Source organism: Pollachius pollachius, assembly GCF_949987615.1.
Source record: "Pollachius pollachius genome assembly, chromosome: 14".
Classification (NCBI taxonomy): Eukaryota; Metazoa; Chordata; class Actinopteri; order Gadiformes; family Gadidae; genus Pollachius; species Pollachius pollachius.
In genome coordinates this window covers 934,478-962,031 of record NC_136947.1, presented here as the reverse complement: position 1 = coordinate 962,031, position 27,554 = coordinate 934,478, and the positions used below count along the sequence as shown (strand labels likewise).

The 27,554-nt window shown below is 44.3% G+C and overlaps 1 protein-coding gene across 1 annotated transcript; it reads right to left on the bottom strand.

The window, feature by feature from the left end:
- Window positions 1–7,020: 7,020 nt before the first annotated feature.
- Window positions 7,021–27,554, bottom strand: LOC307086246 (choline transporter-like protein 5-A; the record flags this gene model as incomplete). The annotated part of the gene is made up of 22 exons (XM_079751389.1): window positions 7,021–7,118; window positions 7,306–7,390; window positions 7,568–7,653; window positions 7,739–7,809; window positions 9,263–9,336; window positions 9,733–9,836; window positions 10,418–10,512; window positions 11,064–11,341; window positions 12,115–12,202; window positions 14,949–15,041; window positions 15,270–15,369; window positions 15,553–15,684; window positions 16,252–16,364; window positions 16,557–16,640; window positions 17,041–17,164; window positions 18,282–18,342; window positions 18,848–18,976; window positions 19,303–19,387; window positions 20,268–20,352; window positions 24,453–24,526; window positions 24,825–24,873; window positions 27,467–27,554. The coding sequence occupies 22 exons, from the start codon at window positions 27,552–27,554 to the stop codon at window positions 7,021–7,023; spliced, it is 2,196 nt and encodes a 731-aa protein (XP_079607515.1).

The window sequence follows — 27,554 nt, the reverse complement described above, 5'->3', positions numbered from 1 at the left end:
TCTCGAGAGAGGAGGACCCTCTGCCACATCTCAGGACGTCAAGTGCTTTATCCCCCTTCTCCAACTTTGTTCCGGTGTTTATGTACAACTGTACACCAGGTGGATCTTGGATGCAGGGCAAGTGCTTCTGCTGCACCTCCCACACACGAGACATGCTCTCTTGGTTGATGAGAGACAACCCTGTTGTGTCCGTGAGGTCCCACATGGAGTCCAACAGTTGTTGGATGAGGGCGCGAGTCACCTCAACCCCTCGGGTTTTCCTTCGGCAGTGCTTAGCCAGTTCGCTGGATGTGATGCTCGATAACACCTGGCTGTGAGAAGGATTGTGACCCGGGTGTTTTTTCACCAGCTCTGCCCTCTTGGCCTGCTGCAACTTTTCAATGTCTGCTTTGTCCCATTCAAAAATGCAGCTGGAAAGTTTTGAGCAGAATGTGCCATATAGTGGATGGTGCTCAGTGGTCAGGCCATTGGTGAAACGCCTCATAAAGTGAAAGACATCCAGTCTCACTGTGAAGGTCCATGGACGAAACCAAGTGAGAACTGGGCTCTCCCCTATAATAAACAACACGCCATAAATACGTGTAATTCAGATTGTTTCCAGTTAGCCAATTACCAATTGCATTAATATACTGCTAAAACTATTCATCAAACAACAAATTCATAAGAAACATCCCAGCACAAATTGAAGGCAACACACCTGACTCACTGCAGCAGTCCCTGTCCACATATATGGCATCTGGCTGTGGCTCACCAGCATCCCTGTACCTCCGGACAACGCCTTGGCACAGGTCATCAAGGCCAGCCCCCTCACCAGTGGTCAGCACTGAGTTGAGAACTTGGCCAAGTTCATTCCCGATGTTGCTCATCCACGTGGCCGTGTTCTCAATGCCACCTGCGAGCTTTTTAGTGATCTACAGAAGACATTAGCAAATCATTGGACATACTAATAAACACGAATGAAAACAAATTTACATGAGTTAACTTTTACCTTCTTGGTGGAGTCCAACTTTAAGATCCTGCCATAAGTTGAGGTTATAACACCTTTCAACTCTTCCAGGTGGCCAAGAACCTCATTTGTGTGGACAGTTTCAAACCACTGAGCCAGGGGCAGACGACTGAAGGTGGGTGGCTGTTGGTATGTAGGTTTGGACTGGGTGAGGACACACGACTTTTTATGGAGCTCACAATCAGTGAGGTAGTCGATAGTCCGCCTTGCCCACTCCTCGCTGTGCACCTCCTGCAAGACCTGTTGTGAATAGCTGGAGCTGTTCCCTACCGTGCGTGGTCGCAACATTGTGACACACTTCCTGTCCAGTGCCTGCTGTGTTGTTAGGACAGCAGGAAACTTGTTACGGTGGGAGGGATCCAGCTGCTGCAAGATCTCACTACTCCAAGGGCAGACAGGGATCATGCATTTACTGCACCTTGGGTAGTCTCCACCAACCAGATAGTATCTGGAGTCCACATCAATCACCTCTCTCACTTTTGTGTAAATGCCAGAGTGGTGCATCTTCCTGTTGCACACTGTGCATTTAAGGGGGATGCCCCACATCCTCATTGGAGCCCACAGGAACATCCGCTGCCTAAAATAGTGGAGTGGATCTGGAGGTGAGGTGGATCTAGTGGGGCTTGGAGGATGGTACCAGTTCTGTGTGAGCTTTTGCTTGAGCTGTCCTGTTCGGTCATACAGAATTTGTGCGATCCACTCCCGGTCAGCCTGATTGATTACCTTTAAGAACTGCTTCGGCAGAAAACTCAGCCAGTTCACTTGTGGAGGACGCAGAGTTAGTGTGTGTTGTTGTGTAAAAGGTGACGTCTCTTGGGCTATGGGAGGGGCAGGAGCAGGGACGGGAGCAACTGGTGGGTTGCTGTGTTGCTGTGGCGCCGGTGTTGTGCATTGTTCTGTTGGAGCCGGAACATCTATGGGTTCTGTTGGACAGCTCAAAAGGTGAGCACTCTCTATGTGCTCCGACAATCCAACAAGTCCCTAGGCCGTTGCGCCACACTGCTCACATCGCTCCTGGACGTGGTAGTCTGACAGGTGCTGCGTGTAGTCCTCACCCATCACCTCCCGAGTACACAGCGAGCACGTGACAGTCTTCCCCTCGCTCGTCCTGCAGAGAGCTGGGTTTTTCTGACCTACAGCTGCTGCCGCTGCAATGGCCGGTTGACCAGGAGCTCTTCCCGCTGCAGCACTTGCCCCCGGGGCACTCAGCTGACCTGAACTGGCTGATGCTGTCCCAGGCTTCTCTGGTGGCTGGGGAGAACAAAACTGGGTTCACATTTACAGTACATTTCCCTTAAGACTGACAGTAGTCTGCATCCAAATAATTATGTACTCACACTGTTAGCCACTGACATATCAAATACAACCTTTTTCCAGTACATTTGTATCACAGATTAAATGATGAGGCAATATAGCATGAGCGGGGTTCGTAATGGATATACCACCGGGTGTTGTTTGGCCGTAGCCACAAGGCCGGAGGCCGAGTATGTAAGTATATATTCCTTTCATACAACAATTCTACTGTCAACTAATTAACCTTAAAACACCAGATTATTGTATTGAAAAGTCAGGCAGGGAATGTCCTGGGATGTTACAACTCATGGGATGTCTGTTGTCAAATCTGAAACAAACAAATTATTCCATATGACCCGATTGTTGTATAATACCACCTACCTCATGATATCCGCACTCACAGTCGATCTTTTTCCCAAAAATATCAAATTTGCGGGGAGTTTGATTGAACACGGGGGTCAAGGGACAAGCATTAATCCGCTGTATTACCGCCCTCCATCTCCTGCCTCCCGGTCTCTGCCCTGTTGAAAATTTATATTTCCCCTGAGCATACAGGGTCATCACACCTGCCCAGTGTGAGTCTGGTTTCCCAGTCTTCGTCATTTCTAAAGATAAGGACATGAAAAACAGCTATTATTAGGCAACAGCTGTAAATATCCTGGCCTAGACTACTGCATCACGGACCATTCAAGTAAAAATATATAAATAAGATATATCAAGATATCAGAAATAGTAGGATATGCATACCCCTGACATAGTGCATGTACAGTATAGTAAAAGCAGCAATTTCCCGATTTCCCTGTTAAATCATAGCATATATACGGGATAGATAACAGCAGCAATCCCTTCCGTTAATCCATCATAACAACATTTTTTTGGTTGTTTTGACAGTATCAAACATCATCAAGTAACTATATAGCAGGCTAGGGCCTATTCTTTTTTTTTATTAAGCCCTTTGCTCCTCTTGGGTGCATAGGCCGGGGTTAGCTTTAGGGCCTATCGAGCGGTGTAATAAAGCATGTGTAACGCTTACGGACTACTTGAATATCCACACACACAAATACCACTAATAAAGACACTTTAAAGCATGTATAGGTTAATTGTAGTACTTACTTATGATGTCTTGAACGAAACAACCTTTCTGTAAATCGCTATACGTACACCTGATAAATTACCATCAAAAGTTTCCGAGGACGATAACAAGACTGTAGTCGTCCAATCAGCAGCGGCATGGCACGGCAACCCGAAGGTGTTGAATGGCACCTGTCACTAACCAATCCGGGTACTGTCCGTCGACCCAGAGATTTCTCAGGATCTGATTGGCTCTTTTGCCCCAATGGTTAGGAGCGTTGGCGCCTGTGTTAGTGAAAATGAAAAATTGAACAGTTCCACCGAGATTTCAGTTTGGGTTCGATGATTTCCGAGTAATTTTCATGTCATTGTGGGATTGGTGGTATAGTGGTGAGCATAGCTGTCTTCCAAGCAGTTGACCCGGGTTCGTTTCCCGGCCAATACTATTTTACCAATGCCAAAGCGAGTTTGGACTTTCAATGTCTGGATTTATTTTTCGGCTTAAAGGACTGCCACATGACAAGGACAACATGTTCTACATGAAAAGTAAAATGGTGCAAAACATCCTTGATTCATCATATTTTTTTACATGAAATAAAACACAATGTACTTATGGAAGAATGGTGCAAACGATGAGGCTGTTAATCGAAACCAAGCGTGCAGAGCACAATGGATTAGCAGTCCATCACCTTAACCACTCAGCCACCCCATCATCTTTTCTTCCTTGAAAATACTTTGAATCTTTTGAGGGACTTCAATGAGTGACAGCGTAGAGCCGTCGTCTGAAGCTACACTGCTCTAGATTTGAATTCGGATCGCTGGATTCAGAGTGCAGAGTGCTAACAATTACACCATGGAACCATACCAGCAACCAAATTTTCAAAAGAGAGTCCTTAGCTGCCTTCCAGGCAGTCTCTATTGGACTAAATATAAGTGAAACTGAAAGATGTAGCAGTTCCAACGAGATTTGAGTTTGTGTTCAATCCACAACGACATTTACTGTCGTTGTGGTATTGGTGGTATAGTAGTGAGCATAGCTGCCTTCCAAGCAGTTGACCCGGGTTGGCCAATGCATTGATATCTTTTTACCATTGTCACAGGGATTGAGGACCTCCAAAATCAGATTGTGTATATATTTTTCTGTGAAGATTGTGCTCTGGACTGCTTTGAACTGAAACTGAAAAATGCAACAGTGCTTCAGACCATAGAGAATAAACAATAGCCTTGGTGAAATACCGATGAGAAAAGACCATAGGTATGGCTTCTGCAGTTGCAGTCTCTAATATGTTCCACCGAGATATGAACTCGGATCACTGGATTCAGATTTCAAAGTGCTAACCATTACACCATGGAACCAGCAACTGTATCAATAGAGTGTGCAACTGCTCTTTAGACTAAAGATAAGTGAAAATGAAAAATTGTACAGTTCCACCGAGATTTGAGTTTGGGTTTGAAGATTTCAGAGTCAATTACATTTGCTTGTGGCATTGGTGGTGTAGTGGTGAGCATAGCTGCCTTCGAAGCAGTTCACTCGGGTTCGATTCACGGCCAATGCAATGGTGTACTTTTTCCAATGCCACAGGGATTCAGGACTTTAGAAATCAGTGTTTCTGTTTTCTTTTCGGTAAAGATTGTGCTCTAGACTACATTTAGGCGAAACTGAGAATGAACCTGACCCTTGCTTCAGCCAATGAGAACTTTCAAGATCAGTGTTATTTTTTGCGGTATAGGTTGTGCTCTAGACTACATTTAAGTAAAACGGAAAAAATGAACAGTTGTTCAGATAGAGAATGAACAGCTCCCATAATGTCTAGAATAGTCCTCGGAAGATCAATAGCAAACTAGGTTCCACTAAAATTTGAGGTTGGGACGGACGATTAAGGGTAGAGTTTGTCTCCTGGCAGCATTGGTGGTATAGTGGTGAGCATAGCTGCATTCTAAGCAGTTGACCCGGGTTTGAATTCCCGGCCAATCCATTGTTTTACATTTTCCAATGTCACAGGGATTTAGGACTTTCGAAATCAGTGTCAGGATTTTATTTGTGAAGATCGCTCTGTATACTACATTTAGCCAGAAATGTGTGACTACGTGTAAGCGCAACAGAAATTTGATAAAGCTTTTAATGTTCAGGTAGTGAATGACAGTTAGAGAAAATCATAAGAGATGTCTTCTGAGGCTACACTATAAAAAAAAGCAATCATTTGCATTTCAGGTAAAAATTTATGCAATGTACATTCTGATCTACCATTTGATAGTGATAATAGAAATCACCTTTCCCTTCTATTAGACTTGCCGCCCCTTTCTTTTAAGCAAAGGTTACCATTATGCCCCATCTCTCAAGAGGATACGTATAAAGGGAAATATATACAGTGAAATATCTTGTATGCATTTTACAGTCCTTATCCAAAAGAAACCTATAAAACTGTAACATACAATAAATTGAGGATTATATAACACCACCTACAGTATAATTGGTATTCCCGGTCCAGACAATTTTTTTATCAAAATCCAACCAAAAACAAAAGTTATCCCTCTGTAACTATTGATATGACGATTACCTTATGACGATTACCAATTCAGGACGAAGCTCTCCCGTCATCCTACTGCAACAGGAAAATGTCATAGAGAGTAACTGTAAAAACTCGTTGGACATCATCTAACCCTTTTATGGAGAACCTAACAACAACTCATGTTATTATAGAACACTATCAGCATACAAAAAAATCAATCAATTAATTCATCAATTAATTCTATTGTATTTACCTTCACATATCAAGTTACCTCAACGCATACAATCACAGTGCATAAATAAATGTTAAAGCAGCCATAGAGATATTGTACATAAAAATGTAAAGCATGAAGATTGAATTGAAAAAAGTCTGCTTAGTGTACAATTGCCCAAAAAATATAACATACCATCATAGCCCTTGGAACAATGAACGGTTATTATCCACAAAGAACACATACATGACATGACATGCAATATATATAGATATTCAAGTCAATTTTGAGAGCTCAGGCTTCCTCAGTCACATGGAATCTAAATCCTTGCTACCAACCCCATCTCTGAATTGAGATATACTGTTCTTTTCAGTTCTCCAAAATTGTTATTGTTTCGTGATAGAAGAAAAACACTTGTGGTCAAAGCAGTATAAGGCGGCATTAAAGTATAAATCCAGCTAGTCCAGAACCTATACAGTAGAAGGTCGTAGGGTTTGAAGCAGTGGCACGCGAGCAGTAGTTCATCGGTTGGTTTTTAAGTGTCGCCAACACATATGTTGTGGTAAACAACGTGAGTGAGCGTTGAACCCAGGATCTACCATAGGCTCACATGGAATCATGTGCTCTACCTTTCCTTGTTCGTCTCTATACAAAGATCTCACAAAGAGAGAACCTCCTCAGGAAGCGTCCCATGCTGTATGCCTATGCCCAAAGAGGGTATAGGCATACTCGCAGTTTTAAAGTCGGACTAACTCTCTGGGAGACACTGAACAGGAAAGTGACGGGCAGGTTTTAGGTGACATGCATTCTTCTCTCTTTGCTTCATCCACTGGTTGTGAAAGAGAAACGTAGACACCAGCTTTGAAAAAGCTTGTTGCATGCTGATTGTCTGATTGATTTTAATGAGTGCAAATCCAGGTGAAGAAATGCTACCGAGACGGACTGGATTTTCCCAGAAGTTGGTGGAGCCCTGGGGACATGAGGAAAGGGCGTTCCGCGCTGCCGTCATTCCGCTCCAGGTCTTCACCTGCTCAGAGAGAGGACAGTTGGAGTGACAATGGTCAACAGTTAGTGGTACATTTGTCACAATAAAAGTTTAAACCGACAGTACGAAAATAACATTATACTCTTCTCCTGGCAAGAATGTTTGAATTAGTTTTTGAATGTTTTCCCCTTAACCAATGCGTCACCGCGCCACTTGATGAGTCGCTTACAGAAGCAGAGGAAGAGTGTGTCCACACACATGGCGTACACGCTGAAGAAGCCATGGGCGATCAGATAGGACCCCAGGAACACCGTCTGGTAGGACGAACAGAGTGACAAGATTGGTAATGGGTTTTGTGGACTTTAGTGTCTGTTATGATACATTTCTCTTAAAATGTAGTAATTTCCATGTCGGCTGCTTATTTTCTTCTGGCTACATATATGTGTGCGATAGTGACTTGAGTGTATGTGTGTATGTATGTGTGTGTTTACCACAATCGGGACCCAATAAAAATTGAGATCGGGCACTTCCACGAATATAGTGAGCTTTCTGTCAAAGACAAAAAAAGCCAGCACGCCTGCAACAAACATACACAAACACACAAACATAAATTTAAAGGGATCCCATAATATTAATAGTACCATGCTACCACTGCTACTCACCAATTCCGCCTGCGATGAGCAGTTTTCCGAGGAACAGCAGAAAGTCTGTCACCCTGTCGAGGACAGCCACCCTGTAGGGAGGAGAAGGAGATCCAGTTCAGCCCAACTAGCAGCTAGCTGGGAGGTGCTGGGAGCCTCTAGTATATCACCGGAATTCAGGAGGCCAGTCATTACCTTTCTCCCTAACCTTTGCATTCAAACAGTACACACATTAAGCAAGCAAAGCAAAGGTCGATCAGCGAAGTCACAACTTTTCTCTGTTTTGGGACCTCAGTGGTGGAACGAGCTCCCTACCGATGTCAGGATCGCAGAGTCGCTCACCAGCTTCCGCAAAAGACTCAAAACTCACCTGTTCAGAGTTCACCTCGACTCTGCATAGAAACCAATGCACAGCCACCATTGAATGTTGTACGTCCTGGCACTTGTACATTGCACTTATTCAAGGTACTTAATTGTGTAGCATCTACAGTAGCTGCTATTGTTGCTTTACACGGGGAATGGGTTAGCCGAGCGATTGTAATACTTGCACTTGGTTCTATGAACATCTTTACTGTACCGACAGCGATATATTGTTTCCCTTCTTATGACAAATGTTCTTATTGTAACAAATGCACTTATTGTAAGTCGCTTTGGATAAAAGCGTCTGCTAAATGCCCTAAATGTAAATGTAAATGTACATTAAACACAATTTCTAAAATGTTTTGGAAATTGTATATCCCCGGGATTCAGGAGGCCAGTCATTACCTTTCTCTCTGACCTTTGCATTCAAACAGTACACACATTAAACACAATTTCTAAAATTTTAAAATTTTGGAAATTGTGACATTTTTCAGCTGCCTAAAACATTATATTTGGTCTGTGGAGAAAAGGTCAGGATATGTGTTGTGGCAACCCGGTCCCAAACCGGGAGAGGTGATGGATGGCGTGTACCGCTGAAATCCACCAGTCGGAGCCAGAGAGCGTCAATTGCGTCACCCTAATCGCCGCAATGGAGAACACCTGTGGCGGAAGACGAGGTACCCTTTGAAAGGCTGTGACAGTTTCTCTTAGGGGGGAGAACGGGGAGGACGAGAGAACCAGCGAACCTCCAGGACCCAATACGGACGGGTCGACAAGTGGGTCTAGCGGACCTTTCCCCAGCGTTCCCGAGGGAGCCCGCACACACGGACTACGTTCGCCAATGAGGAACGCCTCGCTGGCACAGCGTTCCAGACGGGAGCGAACCCCCTCTCCAAGGACAAGACCGGCGCCGCCGGAGAGATAATCGCATTGACTTTACCGTGGCTCACGGAGCCAGTAGTATTATTTTCGTTTATCCCGCGTTGGGCATCGACCCACGTGGTTTCTGTTATTCATTGAATGCCTCTTTTGGCTTTGAACGGACCTGGGCGTTTGGTAATTCCTGAGTAATAGAGGCATTCCTGGGGCCGGGTCGCCACAGGGTTCATGCCCGCTAGATTTTACATGTTGTGCAAACGCACCAATTGATGCATTCCAGTTGTTCCACACTTCCACACAGTTTACCTGACGACATTCCTCATCAGTAGGAAAAAGGCCTCTCTGGCTGAGGTGCAGAAGTTTGTTCCGTAGATGGCCACCTGAAAGAGTGACCACAGGGACAATCAGAGCAGTCACTGCTTGGATTCTGACTTTAGCTCATTGATTGTTTTTACATACAGCATATAAAATATATATATATATATGTATATACACACACTTTTACAGGAAAACCAAACCATAAAACAACTTATTTTACATAAAAAGGTATATAGCGGTTTACATAGTTGTACTATTGTTGGATCCTGGTCCAAATATAGACTTCAATCAAAAAAGTAAATGTAAAAAATAGTCTAAAAAGTCAGTGCGAACACATCTTTTTAAAAGTTGATTGTGGGAGGAGTCTTACTCATACAGTAAGTTGGGTAAAATGAATAGAAAACGATGGATACTTCTACAAATCCGACTTCTTCCATCGTCACGGTATCATAACTCACCATGATGTAAGCGTTGCGATTCATGTAACGTATGAATCGCTCCAGGCACCAGAAACAGCACTTCAGGCAGCACAGTATAAACCTGGCTACGACGTTGTTAGCTCCTGGATGGACACACACAAAGGGATATCACACACCACGAGAGAAACATCTGGATTCCACAACTGTGCTGAGTCTGGGTCTGTATGGACACTGGAGAAACACATCTTGGTAACAATTAATTGCCAGTTACCTAATGCTCTAGTAATTATTAACTCATGGTGTTAATGTTAACTTATGGTTTAAATGTTAACTTAGGTTATGGTTTTCATATTAACTAAGGTACATTATTATTAATGTATCTTAATAATGATAATTATTATTATTAAGATACATTATTTAATCGGCTTAGAGTTATTATTGTTCCTTATTGTTCAACCTTTTACACAAAGGGCACACAACTACGTTTTTAAACAGCCTTAAATAGTTTGACGAGAGGGGAATCTGCCTAGTCGAGGCCCTAGTGCTAGTCGATCTAGAGTGAATGTGTACATGTGTGTGTTTACATTGAGAGAACATGTGTCTTATCATTTGCAAGCTCACAACGTTTCTTTTTTAAATCAGTCTTTGTTGAGAGATTCAACACGCTGGGGAAAATTCTCCATTGCTCTGGGGATAAACAGAGGAGTGTGTGTGTATTGCCCACCTCTTAGTTTCTCATCCAGGTATTCTAACAGTATTCGGGCAAGCTGGACAACTGACAGAATCAGTGAGCCGAAGGCCAGAGACCCTGTGTGGTACCTACACACACACACACACACACACACACACACAATTACATCTATGTACTACCTGTATTTTTGTTATGTGTGTGTGTGTGTGTGTGTTATGTTGTGTAGAGTAAATGTATAGAAAATAATGTATTTAAATAAATATATAAACAATACGGTTGTTTAGTACTCTTCTCTTATTGTAATGCATGATTCATATATACACAACAATATAGAATCATATATACACACATGCATAAATACATATTTCTACAAGTGAGGCATTAGGGGCATAAGGGGAATCCAGACACTACAAGGAAGTGTCAGGAATCAACCATGCATCGTGTATCGGGCCAGAAACACGCCGACAGTTGTCCAGCTGTGGCAGCTCACTTGTAGGCGGAACCCAATGTGTTGAATATGTGTTGTGTTGTGTTGTTATCGCCTGGTCTGGGAAGCCTTTTGGTTTGTTTCGTGCTTCACCCCAAAACCTGTGGATTTTATCTCATAAACTATTGATTCTTAAACCTTCCATTGTTAAACCTCTCAAGGGGAAAGTGTCACCCCCCCCTCCCCCCGTACCTGACAGCCCTGCTGAAGGAGGAGAAGAGCGGGCAGGGGGGCACGTCTCGGGGCCTCCGGCGGGCCCAGTAGTAGCTGGCGAAGGCCCCAGCCAGGGTGCACTGCTCCAGGGCCAGGCTGAAGTTCACCAGCCACATGCAGGCCAGCAGGTTGAAGAGCTGCAGCAGGAACAGGTAGCGGTGGTAGGGCGTCTCGCCGCCGTAGAAGGCGAACGTGCACCGGGAGCCCTCGCAGGACGCCCGGGCCGCCGCCGACCAGTTGGACGTCCTGTTGAACGTCTGCATGGGGGGGGGGCATGAGGGGCGGGGCCAATGACAGGGGAGGGGGGGTTAGCGCTGGGCCTAGTTGTCAGCTGTTTGCGGCTCTATAAGAGTAGTTAAGGTAAGTGTGCGGCTCTATAAGAGTAGTTAAGGTAAGTGTGCGGCTCTATAAGAGTAGTTAAGGTAAGTGTGCGGCTCTATAAGAGTAGTTAAGGTAAGTGTGCGGCTCTATAAGAGTGGTTAAGGTAAGTGCCGTTCTATAAGAGTGGTTAAGGTAAGTGTGCGGCTCTATAAGACTAGTTAAGGTAAGGGCTGATGTAGATCAGTGGACATGATTAGCTTAATATTCGACCAGTTTTACAGTCTTTTTACAATCATCTCGTTCCTGGTTTAAAGAATGTCTGCTTTATTAATGCTTTTTTCCTTATATTATAACATGCATACATAAATAAGATACTTTACATACATCACATACATAAAAACAGACATAAGATACTTAACATACACATACATACATACACACATACATACATACTGTACATACATAAATACATACATACATACTGTATATACATACATACATACATATTGTATATACATAAATACATACTGTACATACATACATACTGTATATACATAAATACATACATACATACTGTACATACATACATACATAATGTATATACATAAATACATACATACATACTGTACATACACACATACATACTGTATATACATACATACATACATACTGTACATACATACACACATCCATACGTATGTGTGTGTACCTCTGGGGAGCAGGTGCTGTTGGCATGGGGACAGGTGATATCTGGTGACATCACCTTGTAGACCGCCTCACCTGAGGAAGCTAGCAATCTGTTGAGTGGTGTCAAGGCTATAGGAAGGAAACGCAGTCAACCTTTCTAACCCTATATATCCTACATAAGGGAATCTCTTCTCCGATTGGTTCGGGGAAGCCATCTTGCCTGTCAATCCCAGCTGCGGGAATATCAGAGGGAGGGGACTTTTTTGGGGGGTTGTTTAGTTTCAAAATGGCCAAGACAAATTTCCCTTGGGACAAATAAAGTCTACTTGAATCTTGAATATCTTGCTAGGATTCAATGAATTGCTAAGAATGATTGCTAACATCTCATGTTGACAAGCCAGCTGGACTCTGTCAATACTGATACTTATACTGAAACTGCTGTGCTCAACATAGAAGCCAGCTGCTGATGCCGATCACAGAGACACAAATAATAATTATAATTCATTAATTTTCTATAGCGCTTTTCAGTGACCCAAAGACGCTTACATAAAACACGAAGAGGGAGATGACAAACAGGGGGGACAAGCGGAAGACAGCCCAACAGAGAACAGGAGCAGGGCGGAGTGTGATAGTAGATAGGGATAAGGGTGGTTATGGGTAGGGGAGGTCATAGGCTTGGGAAAAGAGGTAGGTTTTTAAACAGGATTTGAATATGGGAAGCGTGGGAGAGTCGCAGACAGGTTGGGGGAGAGAGTTTCAGAGTCGGGGTGCAGTTCTTGAGAAGGCTCTGTCACAGGTTTTAAGTTTGGATGGTCGGACAGTCAGAGTGAGAGTGGAGGAGGATCTGAGGGGTTGGGAGGGGCGATGGGGGATGAGGAGGTCAGACAGGTAGGGCGGGGCCAGGTGGTGAGGAGCTTTGAGAGTCAGGAGGAGGATTCTGAAGTTGATACGTTGTTTGATGGGGAGCCAGTGGAGCCAGTGGAGAGTGAAGAGAACAGGAGTGATGTGTTCATGAGACCGGGTGTGAGTGAGAAGGCATGCAGCAGAGTTTTGGACCATTTGGAGTCTATGGAGGGAATAAGCGGTGATGCCAGTGAGGAGGGAGTAGCAGTAGTCAAGACGGGACGAGATGAAGGCGTGGATAAGGGATACAGCAGCAGGGGGGGAAAGGCAGTGTCTGATTTTGGTGATGCGGCGGAGGTGGACGTAGGAGGTCTTAACAATGGAGCTGACATGGGGAACAAAGGAGAGGGTGAGGTCCATGATAACACCAAGATTGCGGGCCAGGGGGGAGGGAGTGATGGTCGAGGTGTCGATGGTGAGGAGGTGGGTCCAGTTCTTTTGAGAGTGGATTTGGTGCCATGAGGAGGAGCTCTGTTTTGTCGCTATTGAGTTTGAGGGAATTGAGGGTCAGCCATGCTTTAATTTTAGAGATGCAGGTTTCGAGTTGAGTGAGGGGAGGATTTTGGGTGGGTTTGGTGGTGATGTAGATCTGGGTGTCGTCAGCGTAGCAGTGGAAGTCCAGGTTGAGGTTGCGGATGATGTGACCGAGGGGGAAGAGGTAGCAGATGAAAAGAAGGGGGCCGAGGACTGAGCCCTGAGGGACCCCCTGCGTGACAGGACAGAGGGTGGATGTGCGGCCAGAGAGCGAGGCGAACTGTTGCCTGTCGGTGAGGTAGGAGGTGAGCCAGTCAAGTGCAGTGCCCTCAACACCCTGTTGATGCAGCCTTTTAAGGAGGATGGAATGGTTGACCGTATCAAAGGCCGCGCTGAGGTCAAGCAATAGCAGGATGTTGAGGGCACCGGAGTCTGCAGAGGTGAGGAGATCATTAGTGACTTTGACCAGGGCAGTTTTGGTGCTGTGAAGTGGGCTGAAGCCAGACTAAAGGGGTTCATAGAGTTTGTTTGACTGGAGGTGGGTGCGGAGTTGGGCGGTGACAATGCGTTCCAGTATTTTGGAGAGGAACGGCAGGTTGGAGATTGGGCGGTAGTTGGAGAGGTCGGCAGGATCAAGGGTGGGCTTTTTGAGAATGTGGGTGATGGAGGCAAGTTTGTAGACAGAGGGAACATGACCAAGGGATGGAGACTGATTGAAGAGGGTGGTGAGGTGGGGATGAGGACAGGGAGGCAAGCCTTGGTTAGAGTCGTTGGAAGGGGGCTAGACAGCAGGTGGTTGTCATGGACGCAGTGATGATGTCCAAGATGTGGGAGGAGTCATCAGGGGAGAAGGCAGTGAGAGGAGGGGGGGGCAGGTGATCAGGGAGGGGGGGGGGGGGGGGAGACAGGAATGGTGGGAGGGAGGTGGAGGGGTTACTGAGGGCGGCAGTCAGGGAGCTGTTTATTTGGGAGATTTTATTGTTAAAGGCGAGGAGGAAAGAGTTACAGAGGTCAGGTGAGGAGGGTGGATTGATGTCCGGCGGCTGGAGCAGTTTGTTGACGGTGGAGAACAGGATGCGGGGGTTCTGGTTGGTGCTGTTGAGGAGGGTGGAGAAGTGGGCGGATTTAGCAGCTTGGAGGGCGTCGCGGTAGGAGGAGATGTGAAGTTTGTAGGCTTCGGCGTGAACGGTGAGGCGGGTTTGTGTCGTTCGAGTTGGCGGCCAGTCTGTTTCATGGTGCGGAGTTCTGGGTTGTACCAGGGGGCGGAGTTGGTGAATGAGACAGAGGAAGTTTTACAGGGGGCAAGGGAGTCAGAGGGATGGAGTTGAGCATGATGGCATAGTCATCAGGGGAAGAGGGGGCAATGTCAGGCGGGAAGGCAGAGGATATGAGCTGGGAGAGTGAGAGTGGATTGATTGATTTGATGTTGCAGTAGGAAACATCAAATATACTCATCATTGATTGGGTGTGAGAGGATACACTGCGGTAACGGCCCAATAGGAGATGAAGAGAGCCAGCAGGAGGAAGGTGATGAGAGGGTAGAACAGAGAGGACATGATGTGGCCAGTAGCTCTGTAGAGGGGAGGACAATGGAAAGAAAGGCAAATTCCTACATTAAACACTTTTAAGAGAATACATGCATTATATAATGAATAATTACCATAAATGAATGGTGTATCACATTGTGTATAAAACAACTGTAAAGATTCATTCTTTCATATCCTAAATATTAGGATAAAGATATCACATAATAAGCTATCACAGTCGATAGATTCTTCCACGTAGGTTTGGGGCTCATACTTGCTAGCTTCTCTGAGAAGAGTGATGGCTACTTGGACCCTTCCCCTCAGAAAGATCAGCATCAACAAGATGGAAGCCTCCATCCCCCCGAGGAAAACCACTGAGTGATGAAACATGAGAAAATATATATATCAGGTTAATTCTAGATATACCAAAGCGAGAAAATAGATTCTAGACCTTGAACTAATAAACTACAAAAACAATGTAATTGTACATTTCTAGAGTCTAAACATTCAGCAGACACAGGCAAGCGAACAGATTGCACATTATGAGGGTAACTTACAGAATATGACCCATGTTTGCCTCAGCTGAAGATACACTTGTAGGTCGGTATGAAAGCCAACCTCCACAATGGCAACTTCGGAGCCCAGTTTCTCACGAAGGCCAGACAGCTCTCTAGAGCAGTACCACATTCCTAACACAAGGTGGAGGAATACACACACAAATCGTTCATCCACTCATCACGGACATGAACGTCTTGGCAATGTTTTCAGGATGTAATAATAATAATAATACATATAGCGCTTTTTCAAAAATCCAAGAACGCTTTACAATGAGTCGATGGATGTCGTAAAGGACATTTACTTTTCCATTCAACAGATATGTCTACTTCCAGTCCAGTCGCAGCAGTGACATTCAGTGATATGAATAAACTGAGGTGTCATTCAGGAACTTTCTGCATATGATTGGAACTGGTTCAAATATTACTTGCACACACACACACTCACACTATCTGTACACATTGAATTATGAACACAAAGCGTGCGCACACACATACACACTCACAAAAACAAACACACATACAAGCATTTATATACTTTATACACTTGCTCTTTGTCACTGAAGCCAATAGGTGGCAGTGCATCAAAGAAAAGCAATCCCAATTCCCCCATTAAACAACCTCATGAACACGCAGGTGCTGTGTATATCACAGTAACAGTTGTGTATATCACACAAGGATAACAGTAATACCAATGCGTACCATAAGCGATGAGGAGCATGACAGCGATGATGGTGACCCAAAGGAGTAAGCCGGCAGTGAACCTCAGTAGCAGTATGAAGGTGAGGCTAACCGCCGCAGCTATCAGCAGACCACTGTTAACACACACATTGTATGCTAACATATGTATTGTATCCACTATCCAAAATATGTTAGGGTCACAAATCTTCTTGTTTTTTGGACGAAAGTATGAGAAAATAACAAGATATCGGCCATTGGTTCATAAATTGTAATTTAATTTGTGTTAGTATTTGTATTACAATGTGTTTGGGTGTGTGTGCACTCACATGAGTATCCATTGCCAGGATTTAGCATAGTCCTCCACTATCTTCATGCCCCACTCCTTTGCATCCACTAGCCCTGTTATGCCACTGCCAAAAGAAAATAAGGAAGTCTGTATTATAAGGAAAAATAAGAGGTAAAAAAAAACCTGAGTTGAATGATTCATATTTTCAAATAAAAGCTAATCGAAGCAGCAGCAAGATATTTGCAACTGAGTAAACATGGTAATGCATGATCAACACACTAAATATACACCCCGGCCATGGCCGCCCTGCGTCTGCCCACTGCTCCGGGTGTTCTGGTGTGCCCAAGGTGTTCACAGGCTCCCGGTTAAAAGCAGAGACAATAATTTCCCCCATAAAGAGAATATAACGGATAACTTAACTTAAAAAAACGGCAACTTAAATCACCAAAATGTGTGTTTCAAAAATAAAATTTCAAATGATTGGCTTCAAGTGGTGTAAGAAGCAGCAGGACAGCGGGGGTTACTTGGCAGCTTGGCGCAGCTCCGCCACGCTGCGAGGGGCGTCCAGGGCGTCTTTAAACCGGGTGTGGTTGGCCACCGTCAGCGTCCCGTTCAGAGGGATGAAGTCCGGGAGACACCGCTGGAGGACTGAGGCACACGGATATTATTCAACCTTTTTTTATTCAGGGAAGGTCCATTGGGAGCAGGCTCTCTTTTTCATGACGCCCTGATTACAACATACAAAAATAAAAACAGAAATCCAAATGCAACAGATATTGAACAGTTGGTCAAACAACCCAAACAACACTGCAATACATGAAGTGAATAAATAAATAAATAAAACATTACAATTGGATAACAAAAAAAATAACATAAAAAACACGAGCGATTTCAATCATCCCCTTGAACTTCTCAATTGAGACTAAACACTTTTAGTGAGTCCTGAAGTTTCTGTCAGGAGCATAAAAGTTAAGCAATCTTTCCTGAGTTGCTATAGGTGCGTGGAATAATAAGTCTAATGTGTGATTGAGAGCGAGTTTGATATGATGGATTGGTGAAATGTAGCTGTGAAGATAAGTACACAGGGAGCTTTCCAGTGTTGCTCTCTTCGGATTGCGAGAGAAGGCCAGCCCACATATCAGAGGCTGGACCATGAAGCATCCAACAGGGGCTCACACACCCAGCCTCGAGGCAGGCTCCTCATGTGAGGACCCACTTCCTCAACTAACACCAGAACACAACCACCGAATGTGGTCTAGGCTTGACCAACACCCACTTGACATGTTCGCCGACTTCTTCCACCAAAACCAGACAACCATTATGGCGAGGGAACACTATATACATCACAAGAGACATTAAAAGGATAATATTATCTTTCATACAGATATACTATTTTTTCAGCTGATAATCAGTCCAACTCTGTGCTCTGTTTCCACACACAAGTCCCATTACACTGTTATTTGTATGTCATACACATATTATTCTGTATCATACAGAATAATATAGAATATAATTGTGATGGACACACACAAAGTGATGGACGCTGTAAAGATGGTAGCCACTAGATGGCAGCGTTTAAAAGGTTGAGTGTTGTCTCTACAATAGTAAAGTCCTCTTGGTTTGTAGTATTTGACATTTCATTTTCTTTTAATATCATCTGACCCGAGCCGAGGACTGAGATTTCTGTATGCTTTCATATGAGAAGTATTGAAACCTGCCAACGTGATTCCTTCCACACATGACTTTCTAAGAACCACATGCTTACATGGTCTGCTAGGAATGATCATAGAGGGGCAGTCCTCGTCTCGCAGAACCTGAGACACGGGCTGAAAGAGAAAGGGGCAACATTGACATTTTTCGGTCACAGGCATTCAAAAGCAACAAGAGAAAACCCAGCACTATGGGAGGAGGTTCAGAGCTCTCGCTGAGAGAGAAACACGCAAGCATGTGGGGCCGACGGCATCGGATTAGAAAACAGGGGAGATAGGGGCAGGTGTTGCCAATCATTAATCACCTAATCATCTCTTTAAGACACAGCAGTACCAGGGGACTGCTGTGATAAAGCCACTCCAATGATGATCCTCTATGCTCAGCTCTCCACAGAGTGCTACAAATTGATCGAATTGTTGACACTTTCTCGTGGCGAATAGATAAGCAGTTGCCCCTCCACACCTTTCCTCAAACAGGACATTTGAATAACACATGATTATGCAAAGTAAGTAAGTTGTATAAAATCGTTGTTTGACATTTACAACTTCTTCTTGGTTAACATGCCTGCATCTACAGTGAGCATATTAAGGTAGGTAGTCTATACACTGTGAATACTTCTACCTTGTTGGGATTGTTGAAGCCAGGTTTGCAGAACTGCCTGTAATAGTTCCAGTAGCTGCTGCCCAGTGCGTTCTGCAGCTGCATGTCTGTGTAGGTGGCAAACCTGTCCGGACACTTTGACACACACATCTGGAAACAACGTAGAAGCAGTTGATGTGTGTTAAGTGTGTTGATACTGTGAGACTAGCACGTATGCATGTCTCCATTTTGTCGCTAGTTACTTAGATATTCGAAAGTTATATTGGCAGGCAACTTTGCACATACCATGCAAGGATTTTAGTCTGACGATAAGTTTGTGCAAAAATCCATAATAAAATTATACTGAAGAAAGCGCTAAAGGGATGCTGAATAAAGAAACTAAGGACTAAAACGTGTATGTGTTTTACTTGCTCATTTCTTGATTGATTCTTACGGGGTTTGTAGCGTGGGGTTTGGTTCTGTCTAGTAATTCCTACCTGTGAGGTCGGACACTGAAGATTGATAAGAACAGCTGGGTTGGCACATTTCAGGATGTTGAAGTAGAACAGTATTGGCTTCTTCCTGCAGGATGTCATTGTTGTCAGAGCTTGTCATTGTTATGGTCTACTAAAGTCTAATGTATGAATTTGGGCTGGGTTTCAAAGTGGTCATATATTGGAGTAGCCCAAGCACATTTTATCTACAATACAGAGAGCTTGATAAATTATGAACTCTAACAAATGTTATCATAAAGGCCTGGATACAAATGTTCTCTCTCTCTCTCCCTCTCTGTCTCTCTGACACACACTGACAGCAATGCAGACACCCACACACCCACACACACACCCTTATCACTCCCCTGCAGCCAGCAACATCGATGCCTTTATCATCGCCACGGTTACGGCCTGCCAAGCATCGTTTCTCAAAGACTCACTTCCTGCTCCAACCAGCGGAGGGTGGAAATGCCCCTTCCCGCAGCTCCCCATCACAGGTGAAGAGCGATTGTCCGAGCACTTCATTATGCTGTGATTGCACAGATAAGGAAGGCTTTGGGAGCAGCTCTTTGCCTCCAGAGCATGAAGCCACCAGGTATCTAGGTTAAGTAGGCCTATTACACTTCGGCATTTGTGCATTCTCCATGTGAGGAATTTCTAGACATGAATACATCAGTAACAAATTATTGTATTCACAAATCATTGATTTATGTTTAAAATTTAAAACCCACAGTCTGAACATGTGCGTCAGGGACAGTATGAAAGCTAGGAGAGGGCGGTGATTGAACCAGCAACCTTCTGGTTTCAGGACAACCAGATGTTTGGCCTGATCGTTCTTGCATTCTACCTGGTCCGTGCCGACCGATGGTGTGAAATGGGGCTGTTGTGACTAGCTGACCTCTTAAACGGTTAAAGAAAACATGTTTCGGTCAGGCTCCCACCAGAGGTCGTGCGGGGCGGATACTTACGCGTTAGGCGTTGCGTCCTGTCCGCAGAACTGGCCGTAGCTGTCTGTGGCGAGGAGAACCTTCCGGGGGTCCCCATGCAACCAGGCTGAGGGGAACATCAGGCTTTGTTACAACAGAGGAACCAGACAGGAGGGCTAGTTCGCCTGCGAGACTGGCAATTAACGGTGGCTTTAGATAAGATTTGAGAGATGTAAAGGGAGAGAGAGCGAGCATAAAAGATTTGGAAAATAAGCAACCCAAAAACCCTGCCACCTCACACTCTGCCCCCACCCTACCTACGTTTCCCTGCCATTGACAAGTGTTGCTTTACACACCTGTGATTGACAGGCAGGATGGATTCCTTTAACCAATCTCGGAAGGGGTGCCCTGATTGGTCAGAAATTTAAATTGTCTTATAAAGAGGCGTGCAGTCCACCAGAACAGCATTTCAGTCAATAACAGCTGATGGCTGAGACATTTCTTACAAACATTAATTGAATTCTAGCTCTTAAATATTTCTTTACAGCCTGTTTGACTGTGTCTTGTGTGGCATTCAACCCTTGTGATAATAGGTTTCAGTATATTGTTATGTTTAAATTTATCACCATGTTTTAAACATGGACAATCACCCAATTTTCCATCCATCCATTGCTCTGATTGGTATTCAATAATATATTTTAAAATACTTAAATGAAATGAATGTCAAGGTAGTGTTTCTATGAGAGGTTGTGTATAGATTGCACCAGCAAATTGAGCATTCCTGGAATTTGCAAACTGAAGAAGAATAAAGGAATGAAGATGAAAGAGAAATTTACAATGAGATGGTACTTAATATGCATGTATGTCGGCTGTATGAATGTTACTTATGTGTATGGAGCTGTGTGTGTGTGTGTGTGTGTGTGTGTGTGTGTGTGTGTGTGTGTGTGTGTGTGTGTGTGTGTGTGGCACACATAGGTAGTGTTAATGAGTGGGCTTAGAACAAGGAGAGGAGAGAAGAGAGGAGAGGAGACGGCTAAAGGAAGGGAGGTATAGTGAGCAGCTGTACACAAAGAGGACAGAGTGTGTGTATTTGTCTGGGCAAGTGTGCAGACTATCGTTGGGGTGATGTCATTGAAAATGATGTCATCTTCTTATAGTAGTGGGGGAGGGGGGCTTGAGAAGGATGATGGGAAAGAGTATGCCGAAACCTGTGTTCACACATGCACACACATGCACGGGCACGCACACACACACACACACACACACGCACATGTTCCCAAGCACATACACAAACACACACACACACACACACACAAACTGGTCAAATCTAAAATAAATTGTTGATGTCCTGCTGTTTGTGTGTGCAATATTCTCGTAATTTTTCCAAGTCTCTTTGAAACGTTTTAAATCTAAATGAACGAAAGTATAGAAGGGGATGAACTAAATCGTTTTTCGGGGTCTGTAGGTGTGTGTGTGTGTGTGTGTGTGTGTGTGTGTGTGTGTTTGAGGGGTGCTGGTACCCTTGAAGTGTAGAAATGATGGGATGTCTTTGTTCTCGACAGTAAAAAGCGTCTTTATACTGTATATATATATATATATAAGCATTATTATTCTGTTCTCTGTAAATTGAGAGCTTGAGCTTACTGTAGTATTCCTTCTGTAAAGGTATGGTGTGAAACAACATGAGCATGCCTTTAACAGACTTTTTCCTTTAACAGACATTATTTATTAGGAGGTATTATTATAAGTGTAGATTCATATTTTAAAGATTAGGGATGGAGTGAGAGAGATAGCGTGGGAGCTCCATTGGTCAAATCTAAAGGTAAATGTCTGGGTGTGGGATGACCTCATCAGAGAGTCCCATAATCCACTGGAATCATTTTGGCAGCGTGGGAAAGATGTCGTCGCTCATCGTATAGATAACAGGGGACAGCGGCTTAAAGTTTTACTGCAATTACCAAGAGGTAACTGGGATCAGCCGTTATTTCACACCTTAGAGCAATAATGTCGAAGGATTTAGAGAAGGCTTAACTCCAGTGCTACGATGATCACTTATTTTTCACATCGAACCGCATGCCAATAGCTAGCTCTACAGAGGATGGACGGACGATACTAAGAATGTAGACTAACACAACTACATCATTTATATTTAACAGAAACATGCGTATGGGGCTCTGTATCAGGAAGAATGTTGGGAAGAGATGGGTGCAAGCTGGCATAGCTGCAAGAGTCGCGTCCCCAGCCGAGCCATTGGGCGTGGCAGTAAGAGGAATGATTAGGCTGGTCGATGTACAATACAAAATATTTCATACATTCCTCACAGCCCTCTTTGCAGGAGGCGGTGGCAGCAGTCACGGGAGTCATTGTGGAGTGTGTGTGGTTGACGGCTGGTTGAAGCAGCCTCACCTGGCCTGAGTCAGGCTAATTAGACTCTGGGGCTCGGTGAGACCGCCCCCCTGTGGTGAATTGAGCAATCAATGCACAAAGGCAACACCAGCCATCACCACACACGCACACACACTCAGGATGAGAGCTCTAGCGTGACGCCATTCAACACCTGCTCTGCAAACCTTCAAACTCGGCAATAAACCAGTGTTCTACAGCCTCCACCTGGGGAGGCCAGCAGAGCCACCTAGGTTGTGTATGGCTACAGTCATCAAGTCTTATTTATTTAGCCGTGATCATGATTATTTAATATCAAGCAAATGGACCGTCGACCTCGACCATCATTTCCCCTCAGCCTTTTCACAAGTGTGCATGTTTTCAGAGGGGTGATGTCATTGAAAATGATGTCATCTTGAAGTGCTGGAGGGTGCTAGGGAGGGATGATTTGAAAGAGTGTACCGCATATGTACACACACTCACACACAAACACACACACGCATGCACGCACGCACGCACACACAGGTGTGTCACACAGGTGTAAGATCTAACAGAAATGTTGCGTCTCCTGCTGTGTGTGCACATGGTTCTCACCGTGCCTCTTTGAATTTTGTTCTAAATGAAATATGAAGAAGAATATAGAAGGATTATAGAAGAAGATGAACTAAGTCGACATTTTAGTGTGTTTTGGTGTGCGTGTCAGTTTTGGGGGCGCTTGTACCCCCGAAGTATAGAAGGGGTGTGATGTCTTTCTTCTCGACAGCATAAAGCTTCCATAATTCATATCTGTCCTGATGTGTACGCTTCTTCATGATAGAATATCATCTAGGCAGGCTGGTAGGCCAACACACTACTCACTACACTAGAGACTAACACAACACTAACCTAGAGACTAACACACTACACTAGAGACTAACACACTACACTAGAGACTAACACACTTCATCTGTGACTTTGGTCCCAGGAGACCCCCGCTGGTTCCTGGTTGTGTGTGTGTGTGTTTCTGTGTGTGTGTCCAAATGTAAAACCCTAATTGGAGTCCCACTTCCTGTCCATCAGTCCGTTCATCCTCCTACCTCATCGTACTTCATTCACAACCACTCGTTCAGAGGAGGCAGCGTCACGGTTTTCCTGGCAGAGGGAATATTAAAGGGGTCCCGTCGCACTCGCCATTTTCTAATAAGGGAGGGCACTTCTTCGTTCAGGTGCAACTTGAACACCAGGATTTGGCTCCTCCTTTGGCCCGATGGAACCGGAGAGTCGATGGTTGCAGGCTGTGATTGTAATCGGACTCTCTTGGATTAGAAAATAGCCCAGCGGCCTTCCTCTAACTATGGAGAACGGAGAGGCGTGGGAGAGATATGGATGATGGGGGATGAGAGAGAAAGACTAACTCCTCTGAGACTCTGATGAGCGGTGCCACGCTACAGAGAGCAGTATGCAGTGTGTGTTGTCACTTGTGAGTAACAGATGAAGGCAGATTGGAGTAGCGGAGAACACAAGAGAGTAGAGACAATGGTTGAACGCAGCAAAGAAATACGGCGACGGAACTAAAGGAGATGAAACGATGGAAGATTGAAGAGCACCGTGGAAGGGAGAGGCAGGCAAGCATAGTTTGTAAGAGGAATGCAAGTTTTTAAAAAAGATGTGTCTGTGCCTGTGTGTGTGTGTGTGTGTGTGCGTGCGTGCGTGCGTGCGTGCGTGTGTGTGTGTGTGTGTGTGTGTGTGTGTGTGTGTGTGTTCAAAGGGGGGCTTGTTACACTGGAGGCTATATATGGTGATATATATGGGAGGAAGACCCAGGGACTTACGCAGTTTTCTTTGTGTGTGCGTTTGCAGACTCACCCACAATCCCAAGCGCCCCATAAGCAAGGATGACGACCATGAAGATCAAACAACAGAGGACATCAGTGCAGCTCCTACCGAACCGGGATAAAAAGAGCAAGGAGATGAAAAGATGTGGGAAGAAGAGTAAGTGTAAATCCCTAACGACCAAAGCAAAAGTACAAATGGGAGAAAAACACTTTCACACTTATCTTCTTTCCATGAACAGCCAGACAGTAGATTTCAAATTCCATAAGAAACAGCAATTGCGATAACGGGTTTCATGTGTTATAACCTGGCTTCTGATTGTAGTTACAGCGACATCATGACATCAAATGTCAACTTTGCCCGTTTGAATCATTTCACTCCAGACAACGAGAGGTATGGACTGACCTTTTGCGGACAGGACCTCTGAAGAGTGGATCAAACTTGTGCGGTTCTCCTGCGAAACAGAGACACAATTGAGATGAAGGAACAGATAAAGAATCGAAAAAAAGAAAGAGCCAACTATATATTTCTTTGTACATTTTTTTTAAGTGTCGTTCAGAAGTGGGCTGCTTTTTAAATCTTGATAGTGGGCGGGAACAGGTCAAACCAGGTATTTCTGTTTCCCTCGAGGAGCAACATGCAGGTTAGCAACCGGGTTCACTAATGGGAGGAAAAGTATGGAGCAAGTTTACTGTGAAATGACAGATGGACTTGCCAGACCTAAAAACAAACTTCAACCTGACAATACCGAAGAAAAACCAAGGTTAGTGCTAGAGTTACAGCACCGGGTACATTTTGTCGAGGCTTGAGACTCTGATGAGATGGCACACCCTCCTATCATCTTCGAGAAATAACAAGTGACCTTTAACACCAAAGGGGCATCAAGCTGCAGAAGAATACATTTATGTTGGGTCAGAACCCGAGGCTACAGAGCAGAGTGCAACTGTCAAGTAAAAAAATAAGAACATTTATTTTAAAATCAATTTTCTACATGTCCCACCATCTCCCGCCTAGACCAAACGCCCCAAAAATGTTTAAGAATTAAACGGTTGTTTTAAGGTATTCTACAATTATTTTATTCATTCGCAGATGGCTTTAGGTTTATTCATTTCTTATGAATCATCTTTCATAACAACCACTGCCCGTAAGATTGACTAGAGTCTTTAAGAAGTTTCTGTTGGTTCAGTAGTAGCAAATCATTACCACATTGAAAACATCTTCACCTGTCAGAAATGTTCACGGGTAGAACGACATCACACACTCTTTAGCTGCCATCATGGCAGCCACCCGGGTGTTGGTTATGTAACAAAGAAACAATAAGCCTGTTCCTTTGTCTCCATTCCAACACTTTTGCTTCCCCCCTCACTAGTCTATATTTATTCCATTCCATCCCTCTCAAAGGCTGGTTTTGTCATGGTTTGCCTGCCAAGTTTGACTAATATTGTGATCATGGATTATGGTCTGCGGTACACTGCCCATACTAACAATTTGTGATAAAATTCGAGTCACAAATCAATCAGGTTTGGTACTGCATAACACTCCACTTGCCATGTAAAAAACGATTTCTTAAAATGATGCTGGGGAGATTTAGGAGCTATCGTTTGATTGTAATTTGTGAGAAATGTCCTAGCCATCAGTCAGACACTAGTGAGCTCTGAGAATATCTGTTAAATTTGCCTGCCTCTGTATGAGACAATTTAGATTGTAGACAGCTCCCTGCTCTTTTTCGACCAATCAGGGCATCTCTTCCCTGATTGGTTCAGTGAATATCTTGCCTGCCAATCAGATTGACGCCACAGCCTAGCGCGACCCAGGTGTTCCAATACAACACTTCTCAATGGGGGAGAAACCGAGGGAGGGAGCAGAGAGGGAGCTCTTTTGGGGGTAACATTTTCTTTAACATTGCACTCTTTCTCTCTTTACAACCCTCAAACTTAAAGTCTCTGGCCACCCTAATCCGTCATTTCTCTCAATTTAGTTTGATTTAGAGGTGTCGGCATTCAGTGTGCATAGTCAAAGCAATAACAAATAATTTCCACTCAATGTGTAGATACACACACATTATTAAGGCGGGATGTATATAACAAGGTGTGATCTCATGAAGTATAATGTAAACGTCCCTTCCCTGGTTCTGCTGATGCTTCATATCAACTGCTTTCTCTATGCTTTTAACAGGCGGCACAGTTTGTCGTATTGTGCTTGTAAAAAGGATTTAGCAATTAAATTATATTGGTATAATACTGTCAGAGACAATAGAAAAATGTGTCTGCCATTCAAATTACAATCAGAGAGTTCAGCATGCTGTCTTTAGGCCTTTTATCACAGCAGCGGAATAGGGATGAACACCAGTGTATCTCATTATGTTAACTAGGGCCACTGGCATGCCTCCAGAGCCATCATTAACTCTATGTGTAACTACTACTACACCTCTGTGATATGTTTGCTGGTTGGCACGTATTGAGCTATGCACTTGATGAGTTGTCCATGTGTTACCATCGCAGCACATGGGAGAAGACAACATCTTAGTTCAGCTCAGGGGGCATTAGCGATCCTGATAATCTTTATCCTGTTGGACACTGAAATAGCCTTCCCTTGTCTTTCCCACACACATGCTCCCATTGTTTGCGTTGGCTATTACTACTCTGAGCTGCAGAGTATGATATTCCCACTGCCCATCTGTTGTTGGCTCATCAGCAACAAATTCAATTCAAGCTCCAATCAATATATCCATCTAAATAATAATCAGGGTAGGCTACTGCAGTACCCCAATCTGTGACATCCATTAGGATATGACTCTGGGGCAATATGCTGAAAATGAGGATGATGGACAATATCAATTAACGAGATTCCTGGAAATGTGATACTATAATGATTGCCCTGTGTAGGCTATAGGAGAAAAAAAGTGAACTTATTAATTTACTATCAGACGTCAACGAAGACCAAATGAGACAATGGAGTCGATGTGATTGACCACATTTGCCAGCATAATTGAGAAACTTGTCAAGTGGTCAATATCTCTGTGACATGTCACACATGGAGCCGCTTACCGTAGTAGCGAGGAGGCGTTGTTGGACGACCGACGACCTCACTCCGCACGGCGGAGGAACTCTCCTGTGCGTAGCGCTTCGCCGGCAT